This window comes from Physella acuta, unplaced genomic scaffold (genome assembly GCF_028476545.2).
Source record: "Physella acuta isolate Inbredline_101_S28 unplaced genomic scaffold, ASM2847654v3 ptg000073l, whole genome shotgun sequence".
Taxonomy (NCBI): domain Eukaryota; kingdom Metazoa; phylum Mollusca; class Gastropoda; family Physidae; genus Physella; species Physella acuta.
In genome coordinates this window covers 177,503-199,901 of record NW_026731593.1, presented here as the reverse complement: position 1 = coordinate 199,901, position 22,399 = coordinate 177,503, and the positions used below count along the sequence as shown (strand labels likewise).

Sequence of the window (22,399 nt, the reverse complement as noted above, 5' to 3'; positions counted from 1 at the left end):
TCTCTGTTTAGTGGGTTTGGTTTCCACATACAAGTTATAATTCAAATAAATTCTAATTTAAAAACAACTGAATAGCAAGACTAATTGTTTAAAAACAACAATTGTTTATTCGCTTCTTTACCTCAGCCTACATTGCACACCATAAGTAAACTTAAAAAAATGTTTTGATGATTAGATTTGACTGCACCATTATGGCGTGGAGTAAAGTTTATATTTTGATACGGTAATTTACAACTTTAGTAGCATTCTTACAAACGATGTATATTATTCTAGACATTTTATATTAGCAGTTAATATCATATACAACTAACTGGTAAGACCTTTAATATTTAGATTTATAGTTTTTCTATAGATTAAAATTTTTATTGGTACGTTCATATAAAGTTCTCATGACCAGAGTATAGGTAGGTAATTTGGTGGACGTTCGTTGAAGATTTAATTTGTGTCTCACTATAGTTTAACAACTTATGGCTATACTAGATATAGAAGGATTCTAGCATTATCATAAATCATGAGCTTTCATCGTAGCAAAGATGCTAGCACTGTAGTCAAAGGAATTGATTCTGGATAAATATAAAAAGTGTGGCAGTCAAACCATCATCTCACAGACACAATTAAACACAATATACTTATTTGTATTCGGAGTGGCCTTGCGGTAGAGCGCTAGACTGCTAATCCAAAACTCTCGAGTATGAAACCCGGTTTTATGTTAGTAGAGAGTCTTTGAGCCCACCCAGTTCTAATGTATACCTAAGTCACGTTAGGGAAAGCAAAGGCGGATGGCATTGTGCTGACCCCAACATCCCTTCATATGCCGAGGTCACAGAAACAGAAACATTCTATTTCAGTTGCCCCTTAAACCATCAGGTTTGGAAGGGGAACTTAATTTTTAATTTACAATAATATAGTAACCAGTGGTTTTGAACTCTACTTCATCTACCCAATGGATCTCTAGGTCTAAAGAGGAATATTTACTTTTATATTTTATGTATTTTTATTAAACATTCCATTTAAAGAAAAACCATCCCAACGTTAAACACATCTAGATCAACCACCCGTCATCACGACAACATCACCACCACAACATCATTAACACAACCTCATTAAGACAACATCATCACTACAACATCATTACCGCAACATAACCGCCACAACATCATCACCACAACATCATCACCACAACATCATTACCGCAAAACAATCACCACAACATCATCACCACAACATCATCACGATACCATCATCACCACAACATCATTACCACAACATCACCACCATCCCATTTCATTATGTACATTTCCAGGAACTAGATTCACGCTCACACGTTAGGTTTTTAAATGTAACAAACGCACATTCTAGCTTTTATTCTAATTAAATTTGTATTAAATAGAAAAAAGTACAACACTATTAATTTTTGAGAAAAAAAAAACAGTGTAATCAAGTTTTTTCCATATTTTATCCAAGATCGTGTTTATTAAAAATTTGGAAAAAGAATTCACATGTAACCTCAAAAAGTTTGCGTCACATGACATAGTTCTATACTACACCATTAGCCCTTACACAGCAGAATAATAAAATAAAAACTGCTTCAAGTGTTATCTAATATATTCACTACCCCCTCACTTCCGCTCTAACTTTTAAACTGCTCATAATTCTAACTATGACTATACAATCTCCCTGACCATAACTGTAACCATTACACTATTTCTCAACTAACTGTGTTCGATATTTTGAATAATTTCTAAAAGTAATTTACAAATTTATTTGAGGGTGTTAATCTAAATCCAAAGATAACTATACCGGCGTTCATACCAGTAGCTAAATGCTGGTTAATTTATAACAGCATTTTCTTTTCATTGGTTTTATTATTTTAAACTGTGCTATGATATATAAGCGGACTAAAATACAATGCTAGTTCTAGAGTTCTCAGTTTGAAGAGTTTTCTGTTATTTTTATAGTTTACAAATACACAATTTATGTTAGAGGGACGATATGCAATCTTGTGTTGCTGAAACCAGAAATTGGGCTCACATTGTTTATTATTTGTAAATGTTACAGCATGTTAAAGTGACAGTACTTAAATTATTTTAAAAGTATCGACATATTATTCTGTCTTACAGGCAAGTGTATAAAGTATATAGGGCTGGGAAAAATAAAATACCTAACAAAAGGTGGAAGAACGAGAGTATAGAGTAAAAACATACACATTTAAACTAAATTTCACATTGGATTTCACGTGATTATTTCAGGTTCTTTTAGGTTCCTATTTCTTTACTGTGACGATGGGCGAGGAAAACGACACAGTGCACACTATTGTAAAAAACACAGAGAAACTTCGAGAAGAAAAAAGTTTGTTAGATTTCATCGTCATAGTTGAGGACGTTGAGTTGCCATGTCACCGTGTTATTCTGGCAGCGTCGTCACATTTCTTCAGGGCTCTTTTAACTTCTAACATGAAGGAGGCTCAGGAAGGTCATGTGACTTTGCATGAGGTTTCATTGAATATATTCAAGCTTATTTTAAAGTCGCTGTACACGGGAAAGATAAGGTTAACGTTGGAGAATTTTGTCGACATTTGGCAGGCAGCTGATCAACTACAGATAGACTTTGTTGTTGGACATTGTGAAGAGTTTGCTAAAACTTTAACTTGTGTTGAGATTTATGGAATAATGCAGTACATAGCAAACATCTTAAATTCTGAAAACATTTTAAGTTTTTTAGAAAGCTTTTTATTACTAAACTTTGATAACATTAGTGAGGTAAATGCTAAACCTATAATGGAGCTTGGGTTTGACGATTTCAATAAATTGATTGAATCTCGTCAACTCAATGTAAGAAATGAAGACTGGGTTATCAGACTAGTGCTAAAGTGGGTTGAATATACACCAGTGGGAGACGACAGTGACGATGACGACGATGAATGTGCCGACTTAGAAGAGGATGTTACACAGGGAAGTAGTTCAGATGTTAATGTAGATAACAGAAACAATATTCTAAGTAAAAGAATCCGAAGGCTTGCGCGATTATTAAGATCTGTGCGGACGTGTCTTGTAAGTACACCACTTCTAAAAGATCTGCTAAAACATCGATTAATAATCAACAACATTGAAGCTAGAGATGTTTTGATTGATGCTGTATTGTATAAGACAACACATTATAACCACGGACAATGGCGAACAAGTGCCATACATCGAGCCTCCAGTGAATGGGAACACTGCGGGATTCTGTATGTTATGGGGGTTGGGTTTGTTCTATTAAGTGTATTTGATAAAAAGAATTACACCTGTGTGAATTGTAGTGAATGTCTTCTCGACGTAACTTTGGTTGTTTTTGACTCATATCTATTCACGGCTGGAGTGAAAGATGTAGCTGAGGAAACAAGCAGTTTGTGTGTTTTAAGTGGCAACTCTTGGAAAAAAATAACTGAAATCCCAGCTCGTCAATTAATCTTAGTACCATATGATGAGTACATTTTTATTTTAAGCCGAGCTAAACCAGAAATCTATCAGGTATTTCCTAAATGCGGGAACCCAAATGTTAAAGAATTTACAAAGCTACCAGATACAATGAAAGTACAATTGGCTGTAAGTTACCAGACGATGATTCTGATCTTCAGTGCTGTTACCGTCAATGGCAAAGAAAAAACAGCAGTTCATCAACTAGACATTCTAACAAAGAAATTAACAGAATTAGAACAATTGAATGGACCAGCTGATCATCTGACAAATTTTAATGATGATAACAATATCTATTTTTTACAAAAAACTGGACATTTATGGACTGTCAAATGCAATGCTGGTAAAGTTACATTCAAATTTTTGTGCAGATTATGGAACACAATGTTCATACTACACGGGGCATATACAACCAAGAACCATCTGCATATTGCGTATCCGCGATTAAAAAATAGACGACTAGACCATGAAATGGAGTTTTCGCCGCAGTTAAAGGGTTATTTTAAGGACCTTTCACTTTGGAGTTTGAATGATATCCCATGTTCTAATTGTATTCCCGTTGTTCTACCTAAAAATATTTTAAAGCCACTTATAGAACAAGATGGCAATTTATTTATCGGATAGCTTCGGTTGTGATCATATACATATTATTGGCCAGAAGACCAATTCTTTTGTAAAACATACGGACAATTATCAAACTGATAGACTTGGAGGAAAATTAATTTAATTTTTTACTGAAACAGAAGAGACATGTACTGATGTAGTTTTTATAAATTGCTGTCAATTTCAAAAGTGCAGATATGGTGACTAAAAGAGGATAAAACAAATGTACCTGTCTTAATGGTCTAAAACGTTTCAACATCAAGTGTCGTTTTTCACATCACTGTGTTGTCTTATTACATTTTTTTATTTACAAAAACATAACGTGTATGAAACAAACACATTTTATGATCAATTATTTAAAACTTTATAGCATAACTTTTGATACATTTTACATTTCATTATATCGGCGAATAAAACAAACAAGTAACTAAAAGGTATTTTTATCTGTGTTTGGCTGTTATAGTGTTCATATTATATGTTCAATTTATATTTCATTGACAAATGTAAGTATTTAAACACAATTAATTATATGACTTTAAATAAAATAAATATGGGATGGCCTAGCGGTAGAGAACAAGACTACAAACCCGAACGTCTCGAGATCGAATCCGGGTTCAATAACGTAGTGTCTACCCAGCGAATATGGGACGGAGTGGTCTAGCGGTAGAGAGCTGGACTGCTAACCCGTAATACTCGAGTTCGAATCCGGATTCAAGTCAGTAAACCGTCCTTGAGTCCCAACTCTGAGGGGTACCACACTATCTCTTCATATGCCGAGGTCACAGAAACAAGTGAACTCTACCATAGACCGTCACGTTTGAATGGGAAACTTTACCTAGGAAAGTAAAAGCGGCTGACCACACACTATCCCTCCAAAATATATGAACTCTAAAATATTTTCCCGGTGTGTCTTGGACACGAGCGGCAGATAATGTGAAGTTCGTGTCTCTTATGGCATAAACCGTCTGAACAAAACGTAAAGCATCCTCTCAGTGGTAACATTCAACGAAGATTAGCATTAATTCTCGAATTTCGCTCCTATAAGCTAAAGTTAAAAAGTTTACTACACGAAAACTTCACTAAATGATACTATATAGTTATTATGTAATAATTCAATTGTTCTAAATAAGTTCATCGGAACGGCAGGAAAAGAATCAGATCTGCAATTTTGGTTATATAAAATATTATTACCAGAAATTAAAACTTGATAGGGACTTGCGTATATAACACTAATATTTGAAAGTTCCTTCCCTTGTTACGTATTTTTGAGAGACCGATGCACACAAGATTGCAGGAAGGGGTAACACGTTGCGATTTATTAAATTCTTGATTTCGATTTTGCACCATAAAAATATTTTTAGGTCTGAATCGTTTCATGCAATTTCTTTCTTTCTTATAGTTAAAACATGCATTCGCGTCTTATATAACATAATATTTTGCACACCTTTCAATGCATTTATCAAATATTTTGGCGCCATTATTTGATTGCACCAGTGCGACTTGGAGTAAGATTTAATAAATGTTTTTATTTTATTTTTACGCCATGGAATAGCATTTTATTGACGTTTTTATACAAACTATTTACACGTTTCAGTTTACCTTCTACATTAAACGTATTATATATCTAGATCGTCTATAAAAATCATGGACTGTTTTGTGGTAACTGTTCAATGATGGTAAGTTTCAGTTCTATTTTAAATTGTTGATTTATTGTATCGTCTATGTATAGTCATTATTGATCCCTAGCTCGATTTCCTGCATGAAGGAGCAAAAAAAAAACAAACAGAATGTCTCTTTTTTTTTTCTTAACTAGTCTAAAAGGCAACAGCAGAATTCATACAGATTTACAGTAAATATTCATTTTTATGTTTTGTTTTTGTTTGAAAATCATCTTTGAATGCCTTTTGTCTTTGATACCATGGTGATGATGCACGACTCATCTATCTATATCTATATCTAATACTACTAAAAGTCAAGTTTGTTTACATGTTTGAATATTTATTTGTTTATTTGTTTGTTTGTTTGTTTGGCTGATTGACTATTGCGCTTGGTTGCACTCATCGTGGAGAGCTGTAAAATAGTATGTAGGTAGAGAAATTTTTTTTGTTTTAAGACAGACTGTTAATCACACATTTATTTAAAGACGTTAATTAATTTATTGATTTATTCATACGAAGAATAACCCTATTTTTTTTAAAAGTTTAGAACGACCACTACACTCGGCGGGACTGTGACGTCACAGTTTTTTGTTTACTCTTTAGTACAATAAAATGGCGGCATCTATCGAAGAAAATTGTGTTCCCATTCAAAAGTTTAACGCGTTCTAAATCTAATTTTCTGTCGGTCATAACTTTAACAATACGTCCGTTTGCTGTATTTATTACGTTCCAACACTTATATCAATTTTCAACTGTCTTTTTTCATTTAGTTTTACAATAAATTTCTCTAGATCTAAAGATCAGCTGTCGAAGGAAAGTTATGAATCTAGCCTAGATTCTAGATCTAGATCTAGCCTAGATCTAGGTCACTAGACTCAATGTAAATTCTAGATCTAGACTTAATGTAAATTCTACATCTAGAATCTATTTCAGGCCTTAATTATTTTATATAAATCTTTGTTTAGCTTCAATGATCATCTAATTCGAAAATACATGGGATTTATTTTTATCTAGGTTCTATATCTAGATGTAGTAGGATTACTCACTAACTTGGAGGCGTGGTCGGCTGCTTACAACAATATGGCGTCCGGACCGGACGCATGACTTCCGACCATTTTTAGACCATGTTTACCACGAGCAAAATGGCGGGTGTTCACATTATTTAAACATGGTATAGGTGGCCAGGGCTAGATATGCCAGAAAAGCATTTTAAAATTTGCTTTGGAGAATGAAAGCTAAATTTTAAAGTCAGTGTCATAAAAATTAATAGAACTTTTTTTTTTTACGTTTTCAATTATTTTTTCTTAAACCCTATATGTGAATGATAAGGTTGACTATCAGGACCTCGCGGGGCACAGGGTAGGTGAAGTAGGGTTCATCTGTTTCTTTGTCCTAAGAATATGAAGGGATAGTGTGGTCAGAGACATGCTCGGCTGGAATCGTTTTTTAAACGATAAAAACATGTTGTCTGAGACTTGGCGGGACACTGGGCAGGTGAAGTAGAGTTGAGTAGGTCACCTGTGACGTCAGTATATGAAGGGATAGTCCGAAATTGGTGTTTTCGGTGTTTTTAAAAGATAAAAAAACATATTTTTGAATGTGGGGTCTGTTTTTTGTGACGATAAGCGACACTGCAGTAGCGTAGCAAGGAGGGGGGGGGGGGGGGGCGCCAAAATGGGTTGGAAACATAAATTGAAAGGTTGAGGGGGGTGCAAATCGAAAGTTTGAGTGTGGGGGGGGGGGGGGGGTGCACATCAAAAGTTTGAGGGGGAGGGGGGGTTGCAAATCGAAATCTTGCGGGTGGGGGGGTTCAAATTGAAAAGTTTGTCCCCGAGCGCCGGGAAGGGTCGCTATGCCTCTGAGTGACAGACGTGATGTTTTTTGATGGATGACCCCCGAAACCCACAGTTATCCAACGGATGACGGGTAGTCTAGTATACTACTAAAACTCAAGTTTGTTTACATGTTTGAATATTTTTTTTTGTTTGTCCGATTTCGTACTGTAAGGAAACTGCTCTATATGAGGGGCTGTAAAATAGTATGTAGGTAGAGAATAATTTTTGATTGCAGACAGACTGTTAATCACACATTTATTGAAGACGTTAATTAATTTATTGATTTATTCATAGGTAGATTAACCACATTTATTTTAAAAGATTATAACAACCACTAGACTCGACGAAACAGTGACGTCACATTTTTTTGTTTACTTTTTAGTACAATAAAATGGCGGCGTCTAAAGAAGAAGATAGTGTTCCCATTCCAAAGTTTAACGCGTTCTAAAGCTAATTTTCTGTCGGCTATAATTTTAACAATACGTCCGTTTGCTGTATTTATTACGTTCCAACACTTAAAATCAATTTTCAACTGTCTTTTTCATTTAGTTTTACGATAAATTTCTCTAGATCTACAGATCAGCTGTCGAAGGAAGAACATGTTATGAAATCTAGATTTTAGATCAAGATCTAGGTCACTAGACTTTACGTAAATTCTAGATCTAGACTTAATGCAAATTCTACATCTAGAATCTATTTCAGGCCTTATTTTATATACATTTTTGTTTAGCTTTAATGAACATCTAATTTCAGAATACATAGGATTTATCTATCTAGGTTCAAGAGCTAGATATAGTAGGATTTCTCGCTTTATTGGAGGCGTGGTCGGTTGCTAACAACAATGGCGTCCGGACCGGACGCATGATTTCCGACTATTTTTAGGCTATGTTTACCACGAGCAAAATGGCGGGTTTTCACGTTATATAAACATGCTAAATGAGTCGTAGAATCTAATCTAGATAATTCTATCTAGATCTGGATAATTTCAAACCTTCAATAATTTATATAAATCTTTGTTTGGCTAATTTAAGATAAAATTTAATTTGAAAGTTACTACAACTAGACTTAGATCTAGACCTATGCGCGTAAATCAAGTTGCATAAGGAGACTCAAAGTAATAAACTATAGTATAAAAACAACATCTGTTACGTCACGAGTTAAATAGCTAAGTTGTTATTGTAAACGGCTTGCACGCGGGTGCCACGGGTTCTAGACCAATACGTCAATGTTAATTTTTTTTTTCATTTTATTTTTATTTTTTAGATGTGAATGATAAAATTGCCTATCTGAACTTGATGGGGTACAGGTCAGGTGAAGTAGAGTTAATCTGTTTCTTTGCCCTAAGCATATGAAGGGATAGAATAGGCTGGAATCGTTTTTTTTTAAACGATAAAAACATGTTGTCTGAGACTTGGCGGGACACTGGGCAGGTGAAGTAGAGTTGAGTAGGTCACCGGTGACGTCAGAATATGAAGGGATAGTCCGAAATCGGTGTTTTCGGTGTTTTTAAAAGATAAAAAACATCTTTTTGAATATGGGGTCTGGTTTTTTGTGACGATAAATAACAGACGTATTGTTTTTTTATGGATGATCCCCGAAACCCACAGTTATTCAACGGATGACGGGTAGTCTAGTTTTGTTTAAAAGCTAAGTTATACGTGGATTTTACTACCGGATACGCCTAGATAAGTGGAATCCTTAGGGTGTGTCAGTTATTTAGATGAAGAGATCAGGATTTTCCCTAGCACCCTCTTTTCTCTTTACCATCGAAGATATTTAATGCCGAAGTAGTCTAATTTTAATTTGATCTCAAAAATGAATTCTCAATACATTTTATTAATAATTTTTGTTTAACACTTCAAGTAGAGTGGTTAAGGATTCTGCTTTACAAAAAATGTTGTTTAGCTATTTATCAAAACAAGAATTATTGTTGTTACAATATAGTGACTAGATTTAGATAAGGTTAAATAATAACATATTATTTAGGCAACACAATCTATGCATATCATTATCTGGAAGTTATTAAACAGAGCTTTTCAACAATAATTTCAGGTAAATTGAGCAATGGCTGAACAAATTGGCTGTGGACATTCCGTCGCAAAAAACACAGAAAAACTTCTACAAGAAAAAAGTTTGTTTGATTTTACTGTCCGAGTTGAGGACGTGGAGTTGCCATGTCACCGTGTTATTCTGGCAGCGTCGTCACATTTCTTCAGAGCACTTTTAATGACAGACATGAAGGAGGCTAAAGAGGGTTGTGTGACTATAAGTGGGATATCATTAGAAACGTTTCGACCAATTTTTAAGTCAATGTACACGGGAAAGATTACTCTAACGTTAGACAATTTTATCGACATATGGCGGGCAGCAGACCAACTACAGATAGATTTTGTTGTTCGACACTGTGAGGATTTCGCTACTAAAGTCACTTCTGTTGAGAACTTCGAGAGCATGAAGAACGTAGCAGAATTTCTAAATTCTGACAAAGTTTGTAGTTTTTTAGACACTTTTTTGCTGGCCAACTTCGATAGCGTTTGTGAGATAAATCATAGGCCTATAATGGAAATGGACTTCCGTGATTTCGATTTCTTTATTAGATCTCATCATCTCAACGTAAGGAATGAAGACTTGCTCACAAAGCTAGTGCTAAAGTGGGTTGAGTATGTGCCAGAAAAAAATAGCAGTGAAGACGAAGATGAGAAATACACCGACACACAACAGGTAACTGTAAGAGAAACAAGTTCCAATAATGAATCAGGCACAAGTTTAATAACAGAAATGAAAGATCAACTATATACAATTCAAGGTAAAAGACTTCGGAGACTTGCGTCATTGTTAAAATCTGTTAGAACGTGTTTTGTAAGTGCACCGATGTTGAAATATCTGCTAAAACATCAATTGATTATCAACAACACTGAAGCCAGAGATATTTTAATCGATGCTGTATTGTATAAGACAACACATTATAACCACGGACAACTGCCAGCAAATGCCACACATAGAACCTCTAGTGAATGGGAGCATTGCAGTGTTGTGCACGTAACTGACTTGGCTTTCATTGTTTTAACTGCTTTTGGTCACAGGTTTTTCACCTTTGAAAATTGTAGCGAATGTCGTCTGGAAGTGACTTTAGTTGTTTTCGACTCTTATTTATACGCTGCCGGTGTTGATGATGAAGCTCAAGAATACAGCAGCCTGTGTGTTTTTAGCGGAAATTTTTGGAAAAAAATTGCTGAAATTCCAGGACGTAAGTTAGTTCTTGTATCATATGATGAGTGCATTTTTATTCTAAGCAAGACCAATCAAGAAATATATCAAATATTTCCTAAATGTGGGAATGCGAGAGTTGAAGTATTTACAAAAATACCAGAGGCAATGAAAGTTCGCCATGCTGTAAGTTATCAGAGAGGGATTCTCATCTTCAGTTCTGTGACCGTCAGTGGTGAGGAGAAAACAGCAGTTCATCAACTAGACATTCTAACAAAGACGTTCACAACACTACAACAACTGGACGGCCCAGCTAAAAATCTAGTCACGTTAAGTGATGATAAGAGTACCTATGTTTCACAGAAAAATGGAGATATATGGACAATTGATTTTAAAGACGGGAAAGTTACATTCCATCACCTGTGTAGGTGGTGCACATTAAAAGATGTGCAGGATAAATTAACGTACGACGACGAACTTCTTGTTCCACTTATAAATTCATTAAAAAAAAAATTAACACCTCTGTTAATGATGTATTTTGCCAACATTGAAGTCTGGAACCATCTTAATTTACCACGCTCAAATTTCACCCCAGTTCTTCTACCTAAAAATATATTGATACCAGTACCAACAAAATAAACAGCCAGTTTGTCTGAAATTGTAGAGTCTATGTTATAACTCACTCGTGTTTAAATGGGTCAGTGTGTTGAAGTCACGGTACCAGTTCTGGAATTGTGTTTAGAAATAAGGACGGGTGCAACAGTTCTGGAATGGAGATAATGTATTTTGATATTAAATCATTTAGGATAAATTAACTATTAATCTGTTTACATTTCGTTAAATACATAAACACGTCTGAACGTACCAAAATATACAACTGTAATCATTTTATTAAACTAACAATATTAAAAATGTATTCTTATAATTCACTAAGTTTTTTTGCATGCAGAAAGCTATTATGAAAACACAGTACAATGGTGTTAGATTGGCCAAGTTTAAATTATATTTTGTTTTTCTGGAAAATAATTAATAATTTATTTTTTAATTTAGAGAACAATTTACAGACTAGTTATAAGTAATCATCAATACTTGTTTATATTTCGTTATGTTTGTTTCTAATCGGAGTCTTGTTTTGTTTACCCTTACATCTAATGTATTTTTTAACGAAAGTTTCATGAAAGTATTTAATTTATAAACTTCACTGGCATGCTGATTTAAAATACTCAAGGAGTTAAAAATGTCATGTTTGCTGTCGTGATATTTTTACAGCAACATTCTCTATGTGTAAACCCGTGATTAGTATTAGCTGGAAAGTATTCTAATTTATTTTTTACCTGCTGTTTTAAATATTATACTAGGGTAGGACACAGTGCTATTATAAAATAGCCCATGTTTAATAATATTAATATATTAATATTAATTAATTGTTAATATTTATATTAAAAATATTAATTAATTGAATTAATTTATTGAACATTACATTTTTTAGCCTATTTTACAATATTTACAGAAAGTTTCATAAATCTAATTGTACTTTTGCACAATTTAAACACTTTGATTTAATCTAAAATTTCTACGTTTTATCTACCTTAATTTGGTAATAAAATCTACCGAAATAAAATAGTGTTTGTGTAAGTTCTTTCACATAGCTTCAGGACGATAAAATGATTTATGTCGCTCTGTGTAGTGTTTTTCGTTTCCATTACATTAAGAAAATATACATATTTAGCTCTAGATGTTCCACTGCATGCTTAAAGGTTACGCTACACATTAACAATTTCATTATTCTTTAGTAAGTATTTACAAAAACCACAATCACTAAATCAGTGACGTTAGGTTTCATATATATAAAAAAAGAAGCATAAATGGCAAAAAAAAATAATTTTTGGCAGTAATTTTAAATATGTTGTATTTTAATTTTATTTTTAATTTAGTAATTTTTAAAATATTTTAGAGTGATTAATAGTTTAATTTTATTTATTGATTACTTTTTTGACACATTACTCTTCTATTTACAAACAAAGAGAAGTTAACGCTAATTGTAATATATGCCCTGAAATAACTGACTCGATAATCGTGACTAGAATTATGGAGGTTGTCAATCATTTACATGAACATTGTTTTAAAGTGGCTACGGTTTCTGCGTTTACAATTCAAGTTTTAATAGCATGCTCTATGTTTTGGCATCTTGGAATCTTAATAAAAAATTATATTTTTTTTTGCCAGAAATAGTATTTTCTTCATTAAAAATGAAATATAGACTGAACTTATTTTACGCTGGACTAAATGACTTTATATTTAATTTTAATTCCTCATAAAGGTTTTTAAAAGTTAGAAGAGTATTTTCTAGCGTACTCTTAGAAAATTAAAATAATTGAAAATCTTGTGAAAATTCGTAATCGGGATTTCGGCAAGACTCGGTGTTGTACATTTCTAAGCCGAAAAAATCTTAGGTTTGCAATCTTGTCTGCCGGTCAGTAGAAATAATAACTTGAGTACCGTTTCAGTAACGTTCATGTATCATAAATATCAGAGACTTTTCGTAGGTTTACATTAACCGAATGTGGTTCCTAAACCTTTTTTTTAGGTTTCTCACAAAAAAAAAAAGAATTCTTTCAGTCCAGTACCGTTTTAGCCTGCCGGACAAAATATCACTACTAAGTATTGAATTGCATACAAATTGTGTTCTATTATTGAGCGATTTCCGGTAAGCGGAAGTAGTACTTTACTCTACGTTTGAATATTATGATAGGTTTAGGATATTACAACAAGTTTCTTTTAATTTTTAAATGTTTATCGATATTTTTTTAAAACGTATGTACCGACTATTTACATATTAGAAATATTATAAAATAGTATTAGATCATATTAGCGAAATCCTATCAAATGTTTATCGGCATTTTAACCTCCTGCCGTCTGAGCATTAGCACCGTTCAATTAGGTGGAGGAAATATTATATAAAGCATAAGCATTAGTTTATATCAAATTCTTCTTCTTTTTCGTTCTTAATTTTAGTGTTGGAAGGGATCCCCCTAGAAGAGTGGCTTTCCCCAGCTAACGAGCCTCATCTGCCCGAGGGTTCGAACTCGAGACTTTTCGGTTTAGCAACCTTGAGCTTTACCGACTCGACCACGCCGACCCCTTATATCAAATGTTAAATGTGATTTCCGTTAGCTTAAAGGTGATTTATTTTTGAATTTTCCAAAAATCTCAAGAATTTAAACATTTTATATCATATTCTCACTAAGCATACTCTAAGAATTTTCACCCAATTGTGTTTTTTTTTTTAACTTTTTATTTTGGCCACAAACACACCTTTTTGTGTATAGCCCGTTTTTTGTGTTTAGCGGATTACACTAGAAGTATCACGCTAACCCTTACTAATCAAATTGACCCGGGCGAGAAAAGTCTTAAAGGTGTTCGAGAGACACATTAAATATTTTAAAAATCTTGCGCGGCGTAGTTAAAAATTTATATAGTTATAAAATCCAGTTTTTTTTTCGGACTTTACGAAAAATTGATGCATTTGTTTTAAAAATTTTCGGTAACTAAATAAAAATAATAAAAAAAACCCCGCAAAACAATTTAGTTTTGGCATGTAATGGTGACATAAACAATGGCATCCTGCTATTTGATCGGCTAGTATAAATTTAATTGTACAAATTAATTGTAAAGAAAGAAAATGGCAGAACTATGTCATTTGGTGTAAATTTGCATTGTTATTTAAAAACTATGTCTGCAAAGTTTTGTAAACAAATAAAACGGGAGTGATCTCCCCTAAACTTTTTCGAATATTCTTATATAAAACGACAGGGGATGGGAACTCCATTTTAAAAACTTTAAGTTTTTAAAATAGAATAAAATCTCGTAGAAAAAAGAATTGCACACCAAATGAAATGTGCATAATAGTGCGCAATATTATAAGTACTTTATAAATTTACATGCGTTTTTTTTGAGATATCTGAAATAGCGTAAATTAGTACTTCCGGTCAACGGAAATTACTCAAAATTTGAGAGAAGGTGGAGAATTATATTTTTTTACTTACATGTGAATTTTCATTTATGTATCTGAAATATTCAAAGTAGAAAAAGTACCACTTACGGTTATCGGAAATCACTCAAAAGTTGATAGAGATCTACGATTTTGATAAATTAGACTTATATATGCAATTTCATCAACCTAGCTGTAACGGTACTCACGTTATCGTGTTTACACACACACAGACACACACACATACAGACACACAGACATACGGACAAGATTGAAAAAAATATGTTTTTTCCGTATCAGTGAGGTGCAAAACGTTGAGATTTGCAAAAATCTCGATTTTTTTTGCACTATTACAAGACTTTCTCTATACTTCTTATATACGAGAAAGTAAAAAACTATGATGTGGGGCTGTCAGAAATCTATCAAATCTGTTCCTGTACAGCAAATCAATGTTTGTCTTACGAAAGTAAAACAACTGGTTATAGCGTAGGCTTGATGAAAATAAATAGAAATGTAGCCTCAAACTCAAAAATTATTTTCAAGTTCTCTGGATTTGGTTCTATAACATTAATTCTAAACATATTAAATTTCTGATTTATTTTTAGGCTTAACTTTTATTTTTTGATAATTCTTTACAGTCGCTTTGATTGTAAAATCTAAAAAAGCACGTTTTTAATCCATATCAACAACATGATGGTAGGCTTCTTGTCAACTCAGTCGCCTACATTGGTAAATAAGAAAAATTTAAGGGAGCTCACTCAAGTGTTATTAAAATAAATATTAGAGTTACAAATAATATCATTTTTGCACACCCAAATTTTGCTTTTAACAAATATTTTGGTGCTTTCATTTGATTGCACCAGTGTGGCTAGGAGTAAAATCAAATATTTTGTTTTTAAAATTTTTATGGCATTTTATTATGCTTTTTATAATATTTTTTTTACATTTTACGGCTCAACTTTCAAAGTCTTGTGTTTTTTATTAGAACATGGTAAGTTTCAGTTTAAACTGTTGATATATTTTGCAATATAGATCTAGATCTATATGAACTGTCATCATTAAAAATAGTTCCGATAAAACGGAAACACCTACGAGATGTAAAATGCTGTAGGCTTGCAAGAGGTCGTTTCGTACCAGCATCGTTTGAAGAATGTAGTGTATGAGTAAAGGGAATCAAAGGGGTGAATGTTGTTAGTACGTTGTAACCTGTTCCATTACCTAGTGGACAGTGGCGTAGTTTGAGGATGAGGCGAAAAAAAGGGGTAGAACAAATTTTAAATGTCTTTTAAGCTGAAGTATTGAATTTTACACTGTTGAAGTGTGGCACCAAAGGAAATAAAAACAAACTAGTGACCATTTCAACTAGATGGTGTGTGTGGTAGAGGGGGGGGGTTGGGTGGGCGCCTTTTCAGCAACCTGAATAAATATAATATAAATGGGAGGAGGGCCGAAATTAATAGTTCGCCTTGGGCGCCGGAATGGGTCACTACGCCTTTGGACATTTTCAGGTTTGTACTTTTTGTGCACTAAAAAAAAGCTTTGTGCAAGGATTCGTTCATTTTTAGAGTAACTCCTTCAGATCGCTAATCCCTTTAACCGGGATAGGCAGCTTTAAACCAGGAAGGTGTGAAATGACATTTAAATGTTTTAAATGTCAATTTTTCAAAAAAAAAAGTGAAGCATAACCCTACACTCTTAGTCTAGCTCAGAACACTTCGATTGTAGGCAGGTTGACCTCTGACACAGGAAGACGTTTACTGACCTCTGATCTATTTTAAACAACAACTGACTATTCTCATACCATTTCAGTGGGAACAGGGCAATCCCTCCCCCCCCGTCAATAACCCCTCGGACATTTCCCCCCCCCCCGACATTAACCCCGGAGTAATTATCACCCCGTGTCAATTACCCCCCCCCCCCGTCAATTACCCCCGCCCAGTAGGACATTACCCCCCACCCCGACAGGGTTAGAGTTAGGGTTAGGGTTAGGGTTAGGGCTAGGGTTAGGGTTAGGGCTAGGGTTAGGGTTAGGGTTAGGGTTAGGGTTAGGGTTAGGGCTAGGGTTAGGGTTAGGGTTAGGGTTAGGGTTAGGGTTAGGGTTAGGGTTAGGGTTAGGGTTAGGGTTAGGGTTAGGGTTAGGGTTAGGGAAGAACGTAGCAGAATTCCTAAATTCTGACAAAGTTTGTAGTTTTTTTAGACACTTTTTTGCTGGCCAACTTCGATAGAGTTTGTGAGATAAATCATAGGCCAATAATGGTTAGGGTTAGGGTTAGGGTTAGGGTTAGGGTTAGGGTTAGGGTTAGGGTTAGGGTTAGGGTTAGGGTTAGGGTGGATGCTTAGGTTTTGGTCTTGTTCTTAAGGTTAGGATTAAAGTAATATATAGGTATAGAATTCTAATCTAATTAGAGTTAGGATTCTAATTTGAGAGGTGGGAGGGGGTGGGGGTAATTCCCCGGGGATAATTGACAGGGGGGTAATTAACAGAGAGGGGGGTAATTGCTCCGGGGGGGGGGGGGGGTAAATACGTGGGGATGTCCGGGGGATAATTTCGGGGGGGGGGGCGGGTAATGCCCTGTAGCCCATTTCAGTAAGAACTGGACGGTTATACAGACATTTCTTGTGATACATAAATACGTGAAATGTTTATTGTGGCAGGTGATGTGGCAAACATAGCAATACTAGACATAAATAAAGGCAGAGGCGTAACGACACTTCCCGGCGCCCGGGGACAAACTTTCAATTTGGCGCCCCCTCAGGAGCAAATTTTCAATTTGCACCCCCCTCTCAAACTTTCGATTTGCACCCCCCTCAACTTTTCGATTTGCATCCCCCCCACCTCCCCTCAAACTGCAAAAATGCATCTAAAATGACATTTTAATTTATTTTTACAACCCATTTTGGCGCCCCCTAAGGTCGGCGCCCGGGGACATATGTCGTCCCCCCCTGCCCCCCCCCATCGGTATGGCTCTGAATGAAGGTACAGGTCATTACTTCTTATAAAAAAAACAGTTTTTATAACAGCAGTTATTTTAAGTTTTTTTCAAAACTAACCCCCCCCCCCCCCCGCCACACTCACAAATGGACTTTTGAAACATCAGGCCAAGATGTCGATATACATTCAGTGTTTAAGTTGTACTGAACTAAAATCTGAACGTATTCTTGCTAGACTGGATATTCATAAAATGAGTTGATTTTGTTCTCTAGTGATCGATGATTATATAGAGACTTATAAAAAATTTAATTCCTTATGGCTAAGAGTGTATATTCCAACAGTTACTCGATAATTTGAATAGGCGTATTATATAAATTTTACCTTAAGTGAACCACAACTCTAATTATGGCCTTATTTATACTCTATAAATTCCCTTGTCATGTAAGAGAAAACTAGTATTCACTGATACCAAAAGTTTGTACATTCCTTGTTTGATCTTTAAAGCGATTAACAAAAACTAACGTCATTTAAAATTATTCTGTTAGTAATTACGAATATAAACAAGTCTTGAGTATATTTTGCAAGATTTAAATAACTCTAGCTAAAATGTGCAAATGTTTACATTTATTTTTACAATTTGCAATAAAAGTAATTGTATTTTACATTATTTTAAATTATTATTCTTTTCCATTAATGAGTCGAAATTCATATTTCTAGTTCTATTGATGAGATTATGCACATGTTTTTAACCCGTCTTTCTATGGATAAGTATCGTGATTTGGGATGTTTGGCTATTAATAAGAATAACAACGCGTGCTGTAGAAACTAATTAATATATCACTTTATTTAGGTAACTAAATTTCTGCAGTTAATCAATTTTTAAAACAATAATTTCAGGTGATTTAAGCGATGGGCGAGGAAAATGACAAGGCGAACAGTGTTGTAAAAAACACAGAGAAACTTCTACAAGAAAAAAGTTTGTTGGATTTTATCGTCCGAATTGAGGACGTTGAGTTGCCATGTCACCGTGTTATTCTGGCAGCGTCGTCACATTTCTTCAGAGCACTTTTAATGACAGACATGAAGGAGGCTAAAGAGGGTTGTGTAACGATCAATGGGATTTCATTGGATATATTCCAGCTTATTTTAAAGTCGATGTACACGGGAAAGATTACATTAACGATAGACAATTGTATGGACTTATGGCAGGCAGCAGATCAACTACAGATAGATTTTATTGTGGAAAATTGTGCAGATTTCGCTACAAAAGTCACTACTGTTGAGAACTTTGAGGATATGTGGAAAATAGCAGAATTTTTTAACTCTGAAAAACTTAGCGATTTCTTAGACACGTTTTTACTGGCAAACTTTGATAGCATTTGTGAGCTAGATCCTAGAGTAGTATTGGGACTTGGCTTCAATGATTTCGATTATTTTATCGATTCTCATGAGCTAAATGTAAGAAACGAAGACTGGCTAATAAAACTAGTGCTAAAGTGGGTTGAATATGTGCCAGAAAAAGACAAAATTGAAGACGATGAAGAGACATTAACCGACTCACAAGAGAATACTTCAAAAGAAATTAGTTGTAATGATGAAACAGACAAACGTTTTACAGTAGTTAGGAAGGATGATTTAAATAAAAATCCTAATAAAAGACTTCAAAGACTTGCATCGTTATTACAATCTGTTAGAACGTGTTTAGTAAGTTCACCGATGTTGAAACATCTGCTAAAACATCGATTGATTATCAACAACACTGAAGCTAGAGATATTTTGATTGATGCTGTATTGTATAAGACAACACATTATAACCACGGACAATGGCGAACAAGTGCCATACATCGAGCCTCGAGTGAATGGCAGCATTGCGGTGTTGTGTACACCATCGGTTTGGGGTTCGTTATATTGAATACGCAGGATTTTAAGTTCCACACCTGTGTAGATTGTAGTGAACTTCGTCTGGAGGTAACTTTGGCTGTCTTTGATTCATATTTATACGCCGCTGGAGTCAAAGATGATGAAGAAGAAAACAGCAGTTTGTTTGTTTTCAGCGGGAATTCCTGGAATAAAATAACGGAAATTCCACGAAGAAGACTAGTTCTAGTTCCATATGATGACTGCATTTTTATTCTAAGCAAAAAATCAACAGAAATATACCGAATATTTCCGAAATGTGGGAACCCGAAAGTTGAAGAATTTACAAATCTACCTGATTCGACGAAAGTACGTCATGCTATAAGTTATCGGAGAATGATTCTAATTTTCAGCTCTGTAATTGTCGAAAATGAAGACAAAACTGCAGTTCACAAACTAGACATTCTAACAAAGAAATTATCAACAGTAGAACAATTAAATGGACCAGCAAAGTATCTGATCAGCTTCAGTCATGATAATAATACTTTTGTATTACAAAAACGTGGAGATTTATGGACTATACAAATGAAAAACGGTAAAGTTACATTCCAGTTGCTGGGCCAATGGCAAACACCTCATAAATTGCACGGCGCATTGACGTTAGACGATAGACTAATTGTTTCATATCCAGGTATATTTAAAAAACCATGCGAACAACTCAGTGTGTTTCCAGATATGTTAAAAGATTATTTTTGCCAATTTGCAGTTTGGAATTTACTGGATTATGCTTGCTCTAATCTTATACCAGTTGTTCTACATAAGGACGTGTTAATACCAGTTTAAAATAAAAATCACGTTTCAGTCTTGGCCGGTGTGTATGATAGTGTGTGTTGTGATACCAATCATGTATTATGTTCAATTCAAGTGACGAATGCTTGAGCCGTCTTGTCCTACATAAGGGACGTTTTGATACCAGCTTAAAATAAAATAAATCCCATTTCTATTTGTGCACGCGACTAGGGTAGTCTAGGCGGTGATACGAAATCTTGTATTGTGTTAAATTTTGGTAAACTAGGCAAGTCGTAGGTTCGAATTCAGGAAAAAGCAAACTTGTTTACATAATTAAAATGTATTCGTTAGTAAACGAAGCATGCAGCCACGTTTCACAAAGGAATTAATTTACAAGCACAGTTATTTAAAAACTGTTGTCATAAATAGTTTAAAATAAGTAGATCTTGTTAAATGTGTGTTTGCAAATCAATAACTAATTTATTTACATATGTTAAAGTCATTTTGAATAATAAACTACATAGTCTATTTAAAGTAAAACAAGTCGTTTGATTTACGTTCCTCGCAACAACTAAAGTTATGATAGTTAAGATCCATGCACTTGATACATTTTAAATTTTGAACCAATATTAAATGAAGAAAAACATTTTGATACTTTCATATTTTACACGTTTATAATTTTACGTTTTATAAGTCAATGGTGTATTATATACATTTTAGCATTTTGTTTCAATATACATTTCTTTGTTTATCATTATAAGTGTAAATTGGTCAATTAAAAATACCAATTATAATTGAGATTTTGTTTTTCCAGTTTTTGTTTCATAAAGCATTGGACGTGTTATTTGTAAAAGTTACACAACGATCATGGCGCACCATAGTGAAAATTTATTGTTTGTTTTTATTGTTTGTGAGTACACTGATTCGAATCGCCTAAACAATTTTTCAATTTCATTTTCGAAACATGTGCAACCTTAAAAGGCGTTCCTTTTTTTTCAAAAACGGCAAAATTGTATACAATTTGTCTGCTGTAATACATGATTTGTCGTTTTTCTATTCAATGTCTGTGTGTGCAAAGACATTTAAGACGATTTCTATTCAATACTCAATTTCTAAGGACAAAACAGTAGCGTAGCGAGGATGGTGCAGGGGGGGGGGGGACATATGTCCCTGGGCGCCGACCTTAGGGGGCGCCAAAATGGGTTGGAAAAATAAATTGAAAGGTTGAGGGGGTGCAAATTGAAAGTTTGAGGGGGAGGGGGTGCAAATCGAACGTTTGAGGGGGTGGTGGTGCAAATCGAAATCTTGAGGGGGGGTTGCAAATCGAAAAGTTTGTCCCCGGGCGCCGGGAAGGGTCGCTACGCCTCTGGGACAAAAAACGTTTTATAAAATTCAGATTATTTTCTTATATAAATTGTGTTATGGACCAGTTTTATTTATTTTGGAAATTGGCTTCAAACAATGTCATTGATCTCATTCTCTATGTTGTTTTGGATTAATTACGAAGCCAAATTTAATCACACTTGTATACGTTTGTCTAGATTAATAGGAAGTAAAATATTTGTCGAAGACCGATGCTCATAAATACAGTTGATACCAAAGTACAGACTATTGTGTTACTTATGCAAGGTAACCCTTGTAGAATCCATTTATTGCGTGTCTCCTATTGGGCTTTATTACTATCAGCTCACAGGAAGTCTATACTCTTCTTAATTAAAAACAAAACAAAATTATCAATAATATCTACATTAATAGTAAGTGGTTTACCCGATTTATCTGTAAATAACAAAATCTAGCTTGAATTAAATTATGAAATTGTCAAATGTAAAAAAAAATGAATAAAAATTAAAATTACAATTAAACATAATATTGCAAAAGATATTATTAATAAGCTCGAATATAATGTTTTTTAAATTTTATTCATTAGCAAAAAATTAATTGTATTTAAAAAAGCCTGATTTAAATTAGGTTAATAAACATGGTACGAAATCAAAGTAATTAGTATTTAAAAAAAATTTAAACAACTTGCTTGAATGCTTAGTCGCATACAGCTAAATCTTGCATTCAAAATT

At 34.1% G+C, this 22,399-nt stretch overlaps 3 protein-coding genes across 4 annotated transcripts; all 3 read left to right on the top strand.

Moving 5' to 3' along the window:
* Positions 1–213: 213 nt before the first annotated feature.
* LOC131952725 (kelch repeat and BTB domain-containing protein 3) lies at positions 214–4,476 on the top strand. The gene is made up of 2 exons (XM_059315535.1): positions 214–223; positions 2,250–4,476. The coding sequence occupies exon 2, from the start codon at positions 2,283–2,285 to the stop codon at positions 4,077–4,079; it is 1,797 nt and encodes a 598-aa protein (XP_059171518.1). The 5' UTR covers positions 214–223; positions 2,250–2,282; the 3' UTR covers positions 4,080–4,476.
* A 1,127-nt stretch (positions 4,477–5,603) lies between these two features.
* LOC131952748 (kelch repeat and BTB domain-containing protein 3) lies at positions 5,604–12,261 on the top strand. Its single transcript, XM_059315570.1, has 2 exons — positions 5,604–5,734; positions 9,604–12,261. Exon 2 carries the CDS (start codon positions 9,616–9,618, stop codon positions 11,395–11,397), a length of 1,782 nt encoding a protein of 593 aa, XP_059171553.1. The 5' UTR covers positions 5,604–5,734; positions 9,604–9,615; the 3' UTR covers positions 11,398–12,261.
* A 3,381-nt stretch (positions 12,262–15,642) lies between these two features.
* On the top strand, positions 15,643–20,990 carry LOC131952766 (uncharacterized). Of its 2 annotated transcripts, none has more exons than XM_059315593.1 (2): positions 15,643–15,740; positions 18,579–20,990. In XM_059315593.1, exon 2 carries the CDS (start codon positions 18,591–18,593, stop codon positions 20,379–20,381), a length of 1,791 nt encoding a protein of 596 aa, XP_059171576.1. In that variant the 5' UTR covers positions 15,643–15,740; positions 18,579–18,590; the 3' UTR covers positions 20,382–20,990. The 2 variants fall into 2 exon arrangements, with proteins under 2 accessions (XP_059171576.1, XP_059171584.1); XM_059315601.1 differs by lacking the exon at positions 15,643–15,740 and adding an exon at positions 15,967–16,011.
* Positions 20,991–22,399: the final 1,409 nt, after the last annotated feature.

Bases quoted from the DNA above. Each gene is read 5' to 3' on its own strand.
- LOC131952766 (XM_059315593.1), top strand. From the start codon at position 18,591: ATGGGCGAGGAAAATGACAAGGCGAACAGTGTTGTAAAAAACACAGAG.
- LOC131952748 (XM_059315570.1), top strand. From the start codon at position 9,616: ATGGCTGAACAAATTGGCTGTGGACATTCCGTCGCAAAAAACACAGAA.
- LOC131952725 (XM_059315535.1), top strand. From the start codon at position 2,283: ATGGGCGAGGAAAACGACACAGTGCACACTATTGTAAAAAACACAGAG.